The sequence below is a fragment of the Xyrauchen texanus genome, chromosome 49 (genome assembly GCF_025860055.1).
Source record: "Xyrauchen texanus isolate HMW12.3.18 chromosome 49, RBS_HiC_50CHRs, whole genome shotgun sequence".
In the NCBI taxonomy this organism is placed as follows: domain Eukaryota; kingdom Metazoa; phylum Chordata; class Actinopteri; order Cypriniformes; family Catostomidae; genus Xyrauchen; species Xyrauchen texanus.
In genome coordinates, this window is record NC_068324.1 from 5,394,019 (window position 1) to 5,412,322 (window position 18,304).

At 36.4% G+C, this 18,304-nt stretch overlaps 1 protein-coding gene across 1 annotated transcript; it reads right to left on the reverse strand.

Annotated features, from left to right (window-relative positions):
- Window positions 1-7,557: 7,557 nt before the first annotated feature.
- On the reverse strand, window positions 7,558-16,321 carry saal1 (serum amyloid A-like 1). Its single transcript, XM_052123323.1, has 13 exons — window positions 16,184-16,321; window positions 15,561-15,757; window positions 15,103-15,204; window positions 13,343-13,426; window positions 13,146-13,225; window positions 12,851-12,910; window positions 12,616-12,731; window positions 12,371-12,533; window positions 12,106-12,188; window positions 10,566-10,736; window positions 9,730-9,923; window positions 9,103-9,195; window positions 7,558-8,994 (listed from the first exon to the last, which is right to left on the reverse strand). The coding sequence occupies exons 1-13, from the start codon at window positions 16,185-16,187 to the stop codon at window positions 8,905-8,907; spliced, it is 1,437 nt and encodes a 478-aa protein (XP_051979283.1). The 5' UTR covers window positions 16,188-16,321; the 3' UTR covers window positions 7,558-8,904.
- Between the last annotated feature and the right edge of the window lie 1,983 nt (window positions 16,322-18,304).

Sequence of the window (18,304 nt, forward strand, 5' to 3'; positions counted from 1 at the left end):
AATCTAGCACTAATAATAATTTGGGTTGGCAACCAGTTCCATATAAAATCATTCCTCAGTGAAATCAGAAACAGTAGGTTGACTTTTCTTTAGCTAAAATCATTCTGTGCTTACCAAAAATTGAAACACTGCCCCCAGTGGCCTAAGCGGTAAGTGTCGTTCGGCATATGGGCGTGAGCTCCATTTTCTGGGTGTAATGTCCACGGAGGCCTGCCAAAAGCATGTTGTGAAGCAAATTGTTTTTATCTGTACAGGCTGTAATACAGTGAAGACTAATGCACATTTTATAAACTGAAACCCCCCAACCAACAACAATTAGTGGAGTAAAAATGTAATGTTGAAGGGGCAAATGCAACCTCCAAATCAAAAAGAACTTAATGTGGATCTTTTTCACACTAGAAGCAATAGTATTGCTTTAAAAGACTGCTGGAGTTGTATGAATGACGTTTATGCGGACTGTCTGTGATTTCTGTGGTTTCAAATGTCTGATCACCATTCACTTGCATTCTAAAGACCTACTGAACTGAGATATTTTTCTGTTTTTCTTCACATGTGTTCTGGTGAAGAAAGAAAGTGATACAAATCTGGGATATCAGGAGGGTTTTGGGTGAACTATTACTTTAACCAAGAATAACAGGCTAAATGCTATAAAAATTGTTGTTCATTGATAACTCATTAAAGCTGATGACAAAATCAACAACTGTTAAAACATAAAACCATATTGTAAAAATATTAAAGGTCTTCCCAGTTTCTCCAAATGCTCTTTTTATACTCATAAAGGCTTTTCAGAAGTATATCACAACCTATATCCTCATGTTTGAGTTGTGTTGACCAGCTATTGATCATTAGGGTTAATTGTAAGAGTATATGTGTTTGAAGGCCAGTGCAGTTATCATGATAGTAATACATTCCTTATAGCAATCTCTGACCTGTGACATAATTATGGCAAGGTAACAGAGTTTGTGACTGAAACATGGAAACCATATGAGAGCTGGTCAAGTGGGGTGAAACAGGTTTGTATTTATGCATTTGTAACTGGCCCTAGTCGAATTGGCATCTCCGGCGTGGGAGGTGGGTGCGCTAACAAGGAGGCTAAAGGCAACAGCCTCTAGCGTCAGTCACTATTGCACCTCTTGAGGTCAGGAGAGTGAGGTTTACATACTGCACATCAATCTACCAGCTGGCTCCCATTACATTCACCCCCCTCAACCTCACTCCCATCCGAGTCACGGCACCACTGTAACTGGCCCTGGTCTCCCCGCTCCGAAAGAGACTCGAAACGGCGTCGGAGGCGGGTGCGCTAACAAGGAGGCTTAAGGCTACAGACACTAGTGTCAGTCGCTAGTGCACATCTTGAGGTCAGGAGAGTGAGGATTACACAATGCAAAGCTATCTACCAGCTGGCTCCCGTTACACTCATCCCCCTCAACCTCACTCCCAACCGGGTCACGGCACCACTGTAACTGGCCCTGGTCACCCCGCTCCGAACGGGACTCGAAACGGCGTCCGAGGTGGGTGCGCTAACAACGAGGCTAAAGGCTACAGACTCTAGTGTCAGTTGCTAGTGCACATCTTGAGGTCAAGAGAGTGAGTGGTCCGTGCTGAAGATGCCTGAATCTTATCATTTTGGGGCAGATTGCTTATCCATCCATCCATCCATCGTCAACCGCTTATCCTGTGTACAGGGTCGCGGGCAGATTGCTTAGATGTTCTGAATTTATGTAAGAATTTATATTTAAACATTAGGGTGAGTCAGTCTCTCTCTCCTCCACTTGCTCGCTCACACACCTCAGTGTTAATTAAAGGTAGGGTTGGCTTGCATTATGCAGGCTCTGGTTCTTTTGTGCTGCTTGTTCTGAAGAGGCTCTTAACAGGAACGGAGAGTGAATGCAGAACGGTACACACTCATCTCATTACAGACCATAGCTGCAAGAGGTCTAGGAACACACAGAGAACATAATATTGTGAAAATACTTTTGTGCTATGGTAATATTGTCTCACTATAGGATGCTATACATAAAAGCAAGCTAGAAGTTTGTAACTAAATGATACAGATTAAGAGCAGGTTCACAGAAAATGGTTTGGAATTCAAAAACGTGAAGAACGGATCATCATACACAGAAAAAAGGTGAAGTGTGTGTGCGCGATTCAAGCAGGTGGTAGAGAGAATATGCCCAGCCTAGACAGACCCTCACTGATAACACACACACACACACACACACACACACACACACACACACACACACACACACATTTTTAAGATCTATGCATTTCAATTTAAAATGATAGAATCTTACAAATATTTTTTTATGTAACTATAATTACTATAAACCATAACCCACACCCTAAACCTAACAGGAAACTTTTTGCATTATAAGAATTCAAAAAATTATTTATGTATGGATTATTTTCCAAATGAGGACACCCCTAAATATCCCCAAAGGAAGGCTTTGTCCAGTTAAGCTAACATTAGCTGGCACGCACATACATACACACACACACACACACAGACGCTGGAAGAGCCCCCTAATCTCAGTGATGATACCAGTCCCAAAGTTTACATGATGACACCTAATGAACCACTAACACACATAAACAAATGCATAATTAAGTGCTAAAATAAGTATTCAATCACTTTACCTAGTATATTACAATGTAATTACATAGGAATAGAGTAATTATACAGAATACTTAACATGTATTTTTGTTGTAGAACAGCCTGCAAATACACACTATGATTTTCACCTATAGTGGATGACAATATAAGTGAAATTTCACAGAACTTTACATTATTTAATTGAAAATATGGGGGTCTGAGGCACTCCAAAACTATTTAAGCCTATATTTCAGATTTCTGCATGTCAATGTTCTAACAAATTTCCTTCAAATTAAATTGTGTGGTCTTTATTAAATTAAATTGATGAAACTTAAAATATCCAATGTTTAAATTACATTTTCTTAAAGATTACTTATTTCAATTTAACGTTTGTTATGAAATTGAAATGCATAAAACGTTTCACTTTTCTTATTAACTTATTTCTTGTGTATCACACACACACACACACACACACACACACACACACACACACACACACACACACACACATATATCTTAGTAACATAAAGGGTTGCACAAAATGTATCTACATCTGAGATATGAGTTGAATATTTCTTTTCTGTAGTCAAGTTAAGTCAATTTTATTTGTATAGCGCCTTTCACAACACACATCGTTTCAAAGCAGCTTTACAGAATATCAGGCATTAACAGACGATAAAACTGTAATGTTGATGAATCACCATTGTGTAATTAGATAAAATACGATTGTTTATTTAAAGAATGAAATAATAATTGTATTAATAACCCCAGTGAGCAAGCTGAAAGCGACTGTAGCAACGAACACAAAACTCCATAAGATGTTGATTAATGGAGAAAAATAACTGTAGTTATAACTAAAAACATTAAACACATTCAGTAAAAGAGTTGACTTGAAACAAAAAATCACCACTCACATTCTTTTGAGAATGAAGATTTTATGTAACTTCTAGTTGTTATTGTACTTAATGATTTTCTGAGCAGTATGTGTAATATCAACACTGCATTGCAACATATAACTACCAGAAAATGTGCAATCTAACTGTTACTCTAAATTGGATAAAGAGATCTTCTTTGTCAATGTTGATTCTACTGAGAACTAGAAACACAGCATCTGTTCCATGTGAAAAACTGCTTTGCATTATAAATGAGTTCCTCAGGCCCATGTATGGTGCGAACAATGGCAACATGAGGTCCGGATTATATGACAGGAATATTAAGAACATAAAAAATGTGATAAACAAATGGATCTGTAAATGAAAGCTCAATGAGTACACAACTAGTCAAAAGTTTGGACACACTTGACTCATGTTTCTAATGATCATTTAAAAAATATTTGATTTAAAGGCTTCTCTATTTATGTCTAAATAACAATATACAACACTTAAAATATCATCCCAGGTGGATACCTCATGAAGTATGAGAGGATGAGCCAGAATGTGCGGAGCTGTAATCGTGCATATGCAAGCTCATGAAATGTCTCTTCCTGTTTGAGTTGATTATTTAATAAATGTTGAGTCCTTTGAGGAGCATGCCAATTGTGTAATGTACACACAAAATGCTCATTTTAAGAGCTCCGCCTCTCACGGTACTGAACAAACACAAAACATATGCTATCGACTGACACGGACTGCAGCGAATACACAATCATATAAAAGCCTGTACTACATACACAGACACACCCGCAAACAACCCACAGCTATATGAGCGCAGCAAATTTAGTCTATATATAATGTTGTTATTTAAATAGCTGTCAAGTTCAGGCTTAGAAATCACTCAGCTCTGACATTTCAAAGGCTGGAAGGGTCGTAAGTTCACAAGACCCCATTTCCGTTCATAACAGTGGGCTGTCATTACTGATAGACATCAAAATCACCCTGACAGCGAAGAGACTTCCTTATTTACCCTTTTTTATCATCACATCAATGAAGGTACAAGATAAGTTTAAAGGCAAGCAGAAAGAATAAAATGGTAAAAGACGGAAATATGGTTATGGAATTGTGAATAATTGGAATTGTGTTAGTCATAACCGTTGTGTTATAGCCCCTTTTGTGTCAAATGCTGCCAAATGCACAATGTTTTTTATCATAATGTGAACCAAATAAGATTTCAGAGCTCCAAAGATGGGTGTATTAATCAGGAAATAACGAATTTTCATTCTGTTCCTTACACAAATTGATTGTATGGCTTCAGAAGACTTGGAAAATAGCGTATGAGTCATATAGACTAAATTTAATTAAGGCTGTCAACTGATTCAAATGTATAATTACGTGATATACACTCTCCTTGCATGAAACAAATCTTCATAAAAAGTTTTTCAAATGTATCCTTTAGTGTTTCATGGGAAAAACAACATAATACAAGATCAATAAGACACGAGGATGAGTAAATAATGACAGAAGTTTCATTTTTGGGTGGCATTCGAAGTAATCGAAGACGAGATGGCGTCACAGGGTTATTTTTGGAAAACAGGAAGAGAGGGTGAAAGAGGAAACTTTCATTGTGCCGCTGTTGACAGGAGAGATAAACAACAGCTAAAGAAGGCTCCGATGAGAGGCGGCTATACGGACCTTAATGAGCTTTGACCACACAAGCAGCTGGGAGAACAAGTAAAAGGAGAGACGTACGTGCCATAGAGCACAATGCCAACATGTGGTAACGTGTGCCACGTGACTGCCGACTACTCCAAAGACCTCCACAATGCCTCATTCATGTTTAATGACATGTATTGTAGAGTTCTCACCTGATTCAATTGCCTGTGCTGCAAATGGATTTGTGGGGTGATCGAGAAGATGCCAACTAATTTATACAAAATCTAATGAGTTAGCGGTACCACTCAAAAACCGCAATGTTTCTGAACATCGAACTAAAAGCGAGAACAATGTTCTCCCAAAGGTTAATGCTCTTTCGAGTTTTAAATCAATAAATCCTCCTGACCCTCAACCTTAAACCTATCCGATAGTGTCATAAAAAGGAAATGTGAGGTGAAAATTCAATAGCCGAAGCAACCCTGTAATTTTGCGGTGCTTCTATTACACTTTCGGCTCACTTGCTCCACTGGACTTGTACCACAAACCTTTACATTGCATGACAACGCTTTATCAGTTGAGCTACGGTGTAATTTAATCACATTCGTACAAACTTGTAAATGTAACCAATTATGTAATGCAAATGTTAAAACTTTTCGCACTACAGTAAACGTGTTTTGATGTCATAAGATAGCATTGTTTGAGGAACAGGGCGAAAAGTGCTTATGAACAGAAACTGCCGTTTCGGTCTCATGATTTGTGTGAAGGTTTATAAAAGGTATTGTTGTTGCAGCGAGTTAATTTCACCAGGAAACTGCAACAATACATACGAGGCATGTAAACTCATGTTGCAAAAATATAGGTATAGTAACGGGATTCTTTGAGACCAGGTTGAAATATTTCTTAAACATGAAATGGGATTCGCAAACCGTTGCACTTCTGTATAGTAAAAAGTGGTCTCTATATGACAAACGATGGCAGGGGTTGAAAATAAGAGGACTTTGTGACATCAGTCGAAAAGGATTCAGAGGCAGAGCAAGTTATTATATTTTGATAAAAGAATCTAAAGAACTTTTCTTTTAAATAATTTGTACTTAATGTGCATTAAAGTAGTAAATAAAGTCAACGCTGAATTGATGTTGACTTTAAAAATGTATGCCATTGGACTAGATAACAAAATCCCAAACCAAGTTACATCGGCAAACAATGATTGTTTTTCTTTTTTAGCCATTTTGCAATGACTTTCAACCAATTGGTTCTTGAGTAATTTTAGTAGATGTATATGAAGTCAAACCACATCCATACTAAACCGTTCAGGTTCGAAAACTGTTGTCAGGTTCCTATCGCCATCGTTTTCCAAAGTACTGTATATGGTTATAGAGAGCGTTTTCTTAAATATTCGTTTTCAATGAAGTAAACGCTGTTTAAAGGAATATTCTGAAGTCAGTACAAATGCAGTCGACAGCGTTTGTGGCATAATATTGATTACCACAAAAATGTATTTTGACTTGCCCTGCCATTTGTTAAAAAAAAGGATAATATCTGGGTAACAGTGAGGCACTTAAAATGGAAGTGATTTTTTTTTTAATCATTAAAATACTCAGTTTCAGAAGTATAGCCACAAGATATTAACAACGTGCATGTAAAAAAAAGATTTTAGTGTGATAAATCACTAACCTTTTCTGTGTAAAGTTATACCCAAATTTTACAACTTGGTTACCATGATGATGTAATGTCAACAAACCCTAAAATGACTGTACAAAAGACAATTTAAACAACTTTACAACTCAGATGACACAAGTTTTAATAGAAGAACTAATGCAAGTGCTTTTATAAAAGTATAACCTTCAAATTTCTGCTTTAAAACCCTCCAAAAATTGGCCTCATTCACTTCCATTGTAAGTGCCTCACCATAACTCGATTTTTGCTTTTTTGAGAGAAAACAAGGAACGAGTTGAAATCAAGTTTATGGTATTCAACATTATGCCACAAATGCTTTCAATTGAGCTTAACTTCTATTAAACCCGGAATATTCTTTTAAGTGTGGATTACAGGCATAACTGTAGTTCAATTCATGCGTCTTTAAACAAAAAGTGTTAGTGTGGACACGGCTTCAGTTACCATGAAGTTCACTCAGGGGCCCTAGCAGACTAACCATTGCTTCATTACATTAACTTTGAAAATGCATTAATTTTGCTAAATGTTTGCCTCTCATCCACACTAGAATTACATTTTCCTCCACAGGAAGTAGAGCATTTCAAATATGCTCTCCATAACCACATACTTTGGAAAATTATGACATTAGGAAACCAAAACATGTCAAAATGATTGTCTTAATTTTGAATAGTACTTTCTTTAAAATAAAGGTCCTTCATCAGCATGGTGCCATAAAGGACTTTGAACATCCATTGAACCTATCCATTGCACAAAAGGTTTATTTTGGAAGTGTCCCATCCAACAAAAATGTGTTATAGAATGCAATGACAAAATTAATTTTGGCTTAAGTGTGCAGATACTTTAGGGAGAACTAAACATGGCAGACTTTGGCTTTTAAAGAATAAGAACGTGTGAAGAAAGTTGTTAATCTAGTATTATAGCTGTATGTGGGCTGTGTGAATGTTTTTATGCCATTTAAGGTCATGTTGTGATTTTTGAGGTCAGGAATTCTGGGCATCAATGAGAAAATGATTGACGGCTGACAATCATCTATGTTCACCCTTTTGCTTCTACATGAGCAGCTCTGCTTACGACTCCACCAGCCCTCCGTCACTTCCCATTATGTGAGCATTCACTCACATATGCATTGGTCTGGATCTAACTGCCCCTTCTGCTTCCTCACCCAGAAGGTCCGTCTCTCAAATCAGCCCCAGGTCAAGACTAAATATTGACCGTCATGTCAATACAAAGTCTTCATGAACCAGAGTCTCAGCGGCAAGGTTCACACTTGGCCTTTTCTGGACAACTTATTTCAAGATTCACGCAAAAAGAGCAACATAAGCCAGCGGCTCGAAAGCATGCAAAAAGGCCTAAAATTAGTCACCCAGCTGCTTTCCATTCAGTCGCAGACGAGATCTCCTCTCTGCCTGTATCTCAGGTCCTCCTACTCGTCACATTTCCATAAGAATGTAGCACGCTCTGCATATCAATCTGAGCTCTTAATTAAAGAGCTGCTATATTCCTGTTGGCGTCACATGGTGGGAAGTGCGCAGTACTCCCTTTTTTCTCTTTTTCCTGAGGCACAAGCCATTTGGAAAGCAAATGAGGGAGGTGATCACAACATGGACATGGAGCTTGCTCGAGAGCCGCCTGTTGCTGCTTTCGAGTGGCGAACGGCAGTAAACACTCAAGTGTAGACAGCTGAACGTGTGTGGAAAAACACGTCAGCTCATGTTTGCGAACAAGAGAGAGACTTAGTGCTGGAAGTTATTTTGAAAACATATGTAAAAGGCTATAAAAGCTTTATGTGACCTTTTGGTAAATTAGTGAATGTTTTCATGTGAAGCATAATGGAAATTTCTGCTGTAGGATTATGCCAATTATGATAACGAATACTCTGTGAAACTGACGAAAGATGACAAAACAGGTTACGCAATAGAAATGTCAGTGTTTACAAACACAAACATGTACAATAAAAACTACATTTTCTGTTCCGGAAACAGTTAAGTCAAATGGCGGATTTAAAGTTCACAAGGAGAAAAGAATGTCAAAGCCCATTTGGTTTAAGAGGGAGAACAATTTCAATGAGGAACCGTTCAGTGCTTTGTATTCAGTCTATTATCAGCTTCACATTCTGGATGAAATGGAAATGTCCTTCTTTATAATGTCTGCCAGTTTAGGTTCCACTTCAGACAACAGGCCGACCAGGTGCTGCACCTGTAGATGAGAAAAGAAGGGAGATGCGATCACTCAGGGCCTGAGGAGCTTACTGTGAGAAAGACAAATAAAGATATAAAGAGGTAAAAATAAGAGAAAGGAATATACCGCTGAGATGTGTTGCGGTAAAAGGGTGCTAACAGCAGAAACACAGCTCTTTTCTGTCAAATGCCCTTCTTTGACTAATGATGATAAAATGTCCTGAGGATAAAAAGGTTATATAAATATTAAATAAATGCAATTTAATTTGTTAATATATAAATATTTTGTATTTTTATACATTGATATTTTGTAAATTTGAACCTGGGCATTATATCTAGAAATATTTTGGCAATATAGCAAAAATCTAAATATTTTTATAACTTTTAATGGTATTATATTAAATGTAAGAACTAAAACCGTAAAAATCTAGTTAAAAATAGTGAAAAATCAACAATATTATTTAACATTTGTATTAAATACTAATATATAATATATATAGAGAGAGAGAGAGAAATATAATAATACAAATAAATGATTATTATTAAAGAATGTTAAATAATCATTTGATTTAAAGTATATGCACCAGTACAACAATATACAGTAAAAACAAAAAATTAAAATATATATATATATATTTACTTTAATATATTTTACCAAAACTTTTTTATTTTTACCATGTTGCTTGATATTGGTAGCCAAATTGAATATACTGTGAATATTCAATAAATCGCTCAGCCTAATGGTCAATCTCACCTTATTTAGGTCCATTATTAGAACTGAGAGGAAGTCAGCTGTGGTTTCGACTAAAGCTTTGAACTGTACATCCGTTTCCTCCTTCCCTTCCTCTTTCCGATTCTCTTCTGATTCCAGGTTTCCTCCTGATCGGCTCTGACGGTACTCAACATAGAACTGCAGAATGCGAAGGATGCTCACCACTAATTCTACACCTTTTAAAAACACAGAAAGTTCAGGATGAGATATTTTTCAGCTTAGGTTGTAAATAGTAACCTGCAATTGTTACCTTAAGGAGCCATTTCTATCTGATCTAACCTTTAAAATAAATTTTGTGTGTGTAAACTAATGCATTCATGAAGATTTAGTATTTTATTTATTTTTTTACTTGAATCAAACAAGTTAATTAGATGTTACCACATGAAGCAATTTTTTCATTTTTTTAGGGTTTGTTGGCATAACGTCATAGCAACGAAGTTGTAAAATTGCTTAGAACTTTACACAGAAAGGTTAGAATGTGATTGTGTCACACTAAAACCATGTTAACACAATTACTGTTTTTGTCTTGTGGCTATACATTTAAAAAAGTGAGTATTTTAACGTTTACAGATTGGCCCCATTGACTTCCATTGCCTCACTATCACCTTGATTTTTGCTTTTATTTTATTTTTTACAGAAAAGGAAGTGGGAAGTCAAAACTAATTTTTTAAATCAATATTATGCCATAAATGCTGTCGTATGACCTTAACATGTATTAACTCTTATTTCAGAAAGATCAAGGACTGTTTGATTTCTCATGATAAAGCCCCATTACCGTTATCCAAGCTATAGTGTAAATGTTATTATGTGGTTCGTACTGATATCTGACTGAAGGCTGGAGTGTAACACAGACAGAAGGGCTAGCGCTGGAGCCAGAAGAGCTTTTTGTTCCTGCAGGATGAGAGGAGGGTCGTCTGGTTGACATAAATCCTCACATACGACTTTACATACAAATGCCCACACCGCATGACCACATGCTCCATCTGATACTGCAAACAAAGACAGAGTACAAAATTAAAAACAGAAAACAATGACACATTTTGGTTGACGAAAATCATTTTTATGGCCCGTTATACATAATACATGTACAAAATTAGTTCCTCAGAAAGTAGAGGTGGACCCTCTAGTCGAGAGAGAAGGGAATAAAGTGTGTCTGAAGAAAATGCTTTGCAAATGTCTCTCTCCTACTCTTCACAAATGTAAACAGCAATTCAACAACTGGAGGAAAATGTTGACAGCCAAGGATTGCGAGTGTATTTGAGGGATTGTGGTTGTATATGGCCATTTGTTTTTAGGCCAGAAGTGGCCTCCAACTACTTTGACAAGTCGGGAAAGGTATGGTGCTTAAACTGATTGTCCCACAGTTGTGGTAAAAACTATTTAATTAGATTACACAAATCTATTCAAAGGAAATGTACACCAAAACATTATAACCCTATTATCACTTACACTTATGTCGTCTCAAGTCTTGAACTCATTTGACTTTCTTCCACTGAACACAATAATATTTAAATGGAGATATGATGTCTGTTTGCACATACAATGCAAGTGAATGGTGACCAACTTTTCAAGCTCCAAAAAGCACATAAAGGCAGCATAAAAATAACCCATAAACTCTGAAGGTTTAATCCATGTCTTCTGAAGCAATCCAATCTTACATCTTGCTAATGCAGTCTTTAGGCATGATCATAATTTCAAGATTGGGTGTAATCGTGCTTCAAATCATGATTGCCAATGAGACTGATGATGCCAAGATAGTGAAAATGGAGTTATATTTTTGCGTGTTCTCTCTCAAAACTGATCGGATCATTTCAAAAGACATGGATTTAACCACTGGAGTTGAATGTATTACTTTTATGCTGCATTTATGTGCTTTTTGGAGCTTCAAAGTTTTAGTCACCATTCACTTGCATTATATGGACCTACAGAGCTGAAATATTCTTCTAAAAATCTTAATTTGTGTTCTGCAGAAGAAAGAAAGTCATACACATCTGGGCTAACACAAGGGTGAGCAAATGATGAGAGAATTTTCATTTTTAAATGAACTATTCCTTTAATATAAATCTATCTAGTGTTTATTACTGTATAGATATATATGTACTGTATATATAGTTTGTTTCTATAGCTGGTAAAGCACTGGCTTAGCAACACCATGGTCATGGGTTTGATTCTCAGGAAACATGCACTGATAAAATGTGTTGCCTGAATGCACTTTAAGTAGCTTTTATGAATGCATGTGACTATTTATAAATGTAAAATGTTCTGATACAAATATCCAATATAATAAGAACTGACAGTATACAACTAAATAAAAGTTTAAGGAGATAGAGAAGGTCAGAATAAACTTGAAGGCCTCACCAAGAGCTAGCATGCCCTCTTCTATCGTAGTAAGAAGCTGGAGGGAATGAAGATACACTTCGAGAGCCTCTGGATTCTCTGACCTAAAAGAAACACAAACACGCCATTAAACTCATAATGATAAACTGGCAATTCATCTGATCCATGAGGAACAGTCTTCTCTTAATCTACCTACAGATTAAGATATGGGTTGGTAAACATCCTGGACAGAAAGACAGACAAGCAGAAGGACACATGACCTAATGACTTAATTAACATGTCTCACCTAAGCTGTGTAGCAGCCTCCAGCAGAGAAGACGTAATGCCCTGCTGTGCGTCCTTGTTTGGGTCACTCTCGCTGGGTGGTGTTGACACCCAACTCTTCATCAACTCCTCATCCTCATCAAAGAGCTTATCCACCAGCTCCCCAACCTTAAACAGCAAATCCACTAGACAGACAGATAGACAGACATAATCTTTATAAACTGGTGGTTATATTAGCAGCAAAGGTTCATGGTAAACACAACTGACCATTTGTGGAGCTGCTCATGATGAAACAGAGACTGCTGCACACTGCCGGTTGCTGTTGTATCCTGTCTAGCCAGAGGTGGGCGATGTCGGGCTGAGAGATGCAGGTTAGCAGGAGCCTGATGAAACCACACAACACTTCAATAATACAGTACACAGCGGCGTTCCGAGAAAGTTAAATGTGATGCATACAGCAAAGCGTGCGGTTTGATTTGTAAAGGGTTTTGACAGCACTCACCTGGTGGTTTCTAAGAGTGTAGGTGGATCATTGTCCCCAAGCAGCAAAAGTAACACAGCACTGAGATGTATAGAGAATATATTAAAAAAAAATGGATTATTATAAATTACATGCACAAAGTAGGGAAAAAAACACACCAAGTAGGAAAAAAACACTTTATTTTTGTTTTGTTTATAGGTTCAAAAAACAGCTTACTTAACAAAAGATAATTAAGTATCAATTCATTTGCCAGGCTTTATAGGGTTCATTGAACAAAATAAGAGATAGGGAGATAAATGCCATGTGTATGTCATACCCTAGGTCAGAGTTCTGGCTGAGAGATACACACGTATCATGGAAACAGGCCATATTACCCAGAATTCCAACACAGATTTCCTGTAACAGAAGCTCTGAGTAATTACATGACGATATTAGCAAAGCCAAGAGAGATCTGATCTATATTTCATGCTACGAGCAGCGTGCGAATAATTTCCAACAGTACAATTGACTTACAGTGAGCCGCGGGTTGCGTGACTTTGCAATAACACCCAGTAAGATGTCTGGAGCCTTGAACTCTTGAAGAAAAACGGACACATCCTAGACATAAAAAGCACAGATATGTCAAAACCCACAGAATTAAACACAATTATATGCACAGTACAAGGCTGTAGCATTCAAATGTACAAAACCATCCATTTCCATTCTCAATGCTGTTTCAGTGAATTAAATTCTAGAGTGCATTGCTTAGTGGTGAAGTGGCAGGTGTTTTCACTAGAGGTCGACCGATATTGGTTTTTTCAGGCCGATGCTGATCTTTTGAAATCCGGGTCGCCCGATGGCCGATTTATTTTGGCCGATATGTGCTTGTTTTTAATCTCTTATTTGAACCTTTTATTTGAAAGATAAAATGTACCACAAATAATTACTTAAGATAGACAAAATTTCTCAACAAATACATTTATTGAACACTTGACCAAACTGCACTTGTAGACTTAAATTAAAAATGTATAATGTAAAAACATATTGTACAAATATTGTATAACAAATATATTAAATATACAAAGCAGGTGTTACGAACTGCTCCGAGACACGAAGGTTGAGATCCAAATGCAGCTTTAATTAAGGGGCAATCCAGACACATAATCCAATATTCAGAGCATCCAAGAGAAGCACAGGCATAACTAGGGATGGGTATCGTTAAGGTTTTAATGGTATTACTATCTTACCGATACTGCTTATCGATCCGGTACTTCAACTGTATTCTTAACGGTTATTTTTGTTATATATATATATATTTTAAACAAAGATAAACATTATATAGGCACAGTGATTTAATTTCAGGAAGGTCTACTAACATTACTGTTCAGGTGTGGTCTAAAAAGAAATCTAATTAAGTAATCAATAACACTGCATAGTTTATCATAGATAGATTAATGCTTATTAATGCAGAAGTTATTCATTCAAGAGCTGCAAGAGATTTTCTCTTTGCCTTTTGTTGTTTGATTCGCAGTAACGGTGGGCGATGACAAATGGTTTCATATTTTTATACATAGAAATGGCTGGCGAGATAAAATACCTTTCTCTTTATAGCAGTAATAAATGTATTTTCTTAATTTCTACAGTACCGACAGCAGAACCGAATAACGTCCGAGCTTACGTCCTTCAATAGCCTATAGTGCGTTGGTATATTTTTTATTACTTATTTCTCTGCATTGAGTGACAACCCTCTCAAATATAAGACACACAAACAGAACAAATAAAAGTCTCAGATTCACTGTCTGTAATTGCAAAATTCTTGCTTGCTTATTGTGACATGATAGCAACCCTTCTGCTGTGATAATGCAACTTCAACTACGCTATCAATATCCAAAGTAGCCGAACGTCATGTCGCGTTTTTTCTCGAAGTTGGCAGTAACATATCAAAAGTTTTTAATTAAATATAAAGAAGTTATACAAATTTAATCCTTACTGTTTTCTCCAAGGAACTTAGCTCCTTCCTTAGGCACTGGATGAGGTCTGCTCACTCTGCTGGAAAATGACTCTAGGGGCAGTGTGCGTCGAACACGTGTTCCACAACAACACTAGGCTGCCCACAGATGCGCCTGCCTAATAATCGGCTTGATATACTTGGATATTGGCCAATGACGATTATGTTAAAAAATGCATAAAATCGGCCGATTAATCCTCGGTCGACCTCTAGTTTTCACACTCATTATGATGTACCGGTAATCTAGATGATGGGAGCTGAATCATTGCAATGTGTTTCAGTTTACCTTATCCATAGCCATGTCCCATACTTTACACAGGTCCTCTTCCAGCTCATCTGTCAACTCCACTGAAGCATCACTCTGTCCACATTTTTCATCTGTCATCATCTAAAAGGCAAATAATGCATATATACATATGTATTACCCTTAGAAAATAGGAGCAAAGAAGGCTGTGAAAAAATTTTGATCTTTCATTAAAAAAAATCTCACCTTTAATTAAAGTGAAGTAAAAAAGTTGAAACAGGGTAAATATGTAATTATTAAATAAATATGGCCATATTATTGGCACCCCTAGAAATTCTTATGAGTACAATATACCTGAAGTATATTCCCTTTCATATTAAAATTTTTTTAGTGCACCTTGGTGACTAGTTTTAAATAAATAATAAAAAAAGTATTTATGCAAAAAACACAAACAATGTACTTCAGAGATTCTAAATAAGGACATTATGGTTATGCAATACCTGAATAAGGTGGGTCAGGGTGCTGAACACCCAGTGTTTGCTGTACACCGTTTCCCCGATGGCATCCGCCTCTTCACAAGCGTCAGCTTCATCTTCCACCGGCGGAGGGGACGGGTTGCGGTCCATCTCTGGAGAGCCTGTAGCGGAGGATCCACAACTGTCTCCATCCACCTCCTCGGAGCAACTGTCATTTTTCTCTGATGAACAAATCATTATTTAATTCACGACATGAATGCATGCACGAAGCACCAATGCATAACATCAATGCATGCAAAAACATCTAAGATATGTGCATTCTCGCATAAACTTCTAATGCATGATATAAGTTTTTGCATGCATCAGATGATGTCATGCATTAGCTTATGCACGCATTCATTCATTAATTCACATCATGCCTTTTAAGTAAAACACAATGCTTGCAAAAGCTTCTATTTTGTGTCATTAATTATACAAACGCTTGCTAAACCTCTAATTCATAAAAATCGACAGTTTTTATCCAGTTGATAATATGCACATAAATAGAAACGTTAAAATTTGACAATTATTCATAGTGATAAGATCAACATAAATACAACAGAATCAGAGTAGCACGCGTACTTAATAACCCACATAACCGGACTTACCCATTATTATTCCTACTGTAAACAGCCTAATCAACGCTAAAGTGTACTGAAGTATTAAGCCATTGAAAAATTAATTCCCAGGTTTATGGTTTGTTTGGAAGTTTTGAATAAGCGCACATTTGAGCAACACTTCCGCTTTCTTCAGTACAAAGCATGATGGGAAAAAACGAAGAGTACAATTTGTTAAAATGGGTGCAGCTGTGGCCTGAAAGCTTTCTCAAATTAATCGGCTACGACGGGCCTTTAATATAATTCATTTTTAATTGCGCATTTTCAATTCAAGGGTAATTCAAGCATCTGTTATTGATAGTACAGACCATTACTGAATCGTAACATGGCACGTGTTATATGTTACTTTTCTAAGCGCTTTTGACGATGGACCAATCAAAGTCGTTTATGATTAATCGATATGGTTGTAAAAAAAAAAAAAAAAAAAAAGTAGATATTTAAAGATGCGTATGGGATTTAATGCCAGCTATCAATCCTTAAAATGATTAGATTCAAAATATGATATCTTTAGTGTACTAATGTCTTCACTGAAACAAAAAAACGTTCTGAGAACGCATTCGGAGCTGCCACGCGCCCCTTTGAGGAAGATTATTGCATTGTCTTGATTGTGAAAAATGTATGTTTTTGGGTTAATAATATGATATGTAACATATAATTTAAAGTTTATTCTTTGACATAATATTGAATCTTGTCAATAATCAGTAATAATATTTTATATTGTTAAGACTATACAGTTCTATAAAGTTCTAACAGCCAATAGAATCGCTTTGTTATCCAAAGGAGGCGTTACTTGGAGTGGGCGTGTCTGGCAATGAGTGTGTCGTTTAGTGCCCCCTGCTGTTGAATCATACATACAATTTAAAATTTGAATGCCGATATAATCTTTGAAATACATTATTTAGATATTTATTATATTGATTTGAAATGTTGTTTTTCAATAGTGTATAAATTAAAAAATCGAAAAAGTCATTGCATAAGTGAATATATGGCACAGATTGACGTGTTTTGTATATATATTTTTTAGATTGCACTGAAAATAGACTGGAGTTCTGAGCAATGAACCATGTCATAATTAAATTATGCAAATTAGTGATTGTTTTACAGTTTGATATTTTACTGTTCGGCTGCTTTTATTTATGCTGCTGTTTTTGTATTTGATTAACTTTCAGTTAAAAGTCATAGTGATTATTCCAAGCTCATATTTACTTGCTTGCGTGCTTATTATTTATTTATTTATTTATTATTTTCAAAGCTAATGTGGATTGTGAGGAAAATACTGAGATCCATTCGTGATTCAAACCAGTGTTCCTGGTTAAGTAGGGAAAGATGAGGTAAGACGCCCCCCTTAAGAATAATGTTCATTTTTTAATTTGTAACATATATAGATAAACTATTAGCATGTACAGATTCTATCAGATGCATCATCCAACAAATTATCAAGGGAAATAAATAGCAAATTTTGTTGTCATAGCACAAAATTAAAAATTATCTAAAAGGGACATCTTACCCAACTACTGGGCAAGATTACCCCTCACCTGGGGCAAACAGATCATTTAACCTCAAAACTGTCTGGATGGAATAAATCTCACAAATGTTGGTATTCAGATGAAATATCAAGATTAAGAGGAGCACAGGCATTCAATAAAGATGTTGAGATGTGATTTAGAGAAAAGTTTAAGGTGGCATCTTACCCTATTGATTGCACATCCTGACCCGGCGGTGGTGAACTTTTGTTGGGTTCATTTGTTTAACAGTTAAAGAATACATTTGTTGCGGTGTCTTTGGTGCCTGGGAAGTTGTAATCTATTTGTTGGTATTGGACCCCAACTGTATGGGAAGCATAATTGAAGCACGTCGAAGTTATGATGCACTCATTCATTACATGGGGCCCTAAGAAGTTCAGCCCATTACATATGGTATCCCTGATGCTCTTCTTATCTCAAGTACTATTTCTGAGCTCAGAACATGATTAATAAGGCAATGTACTACAGCCTTGACTTATAGTCCTACTGTGCATATATATCATGCATATCAAATGAGGCAATGTCAATAGAATCCTGATGCACTACAAAAGTGTTTGTTTATCTAGATAATGTTCTATGTTTGCTTCCT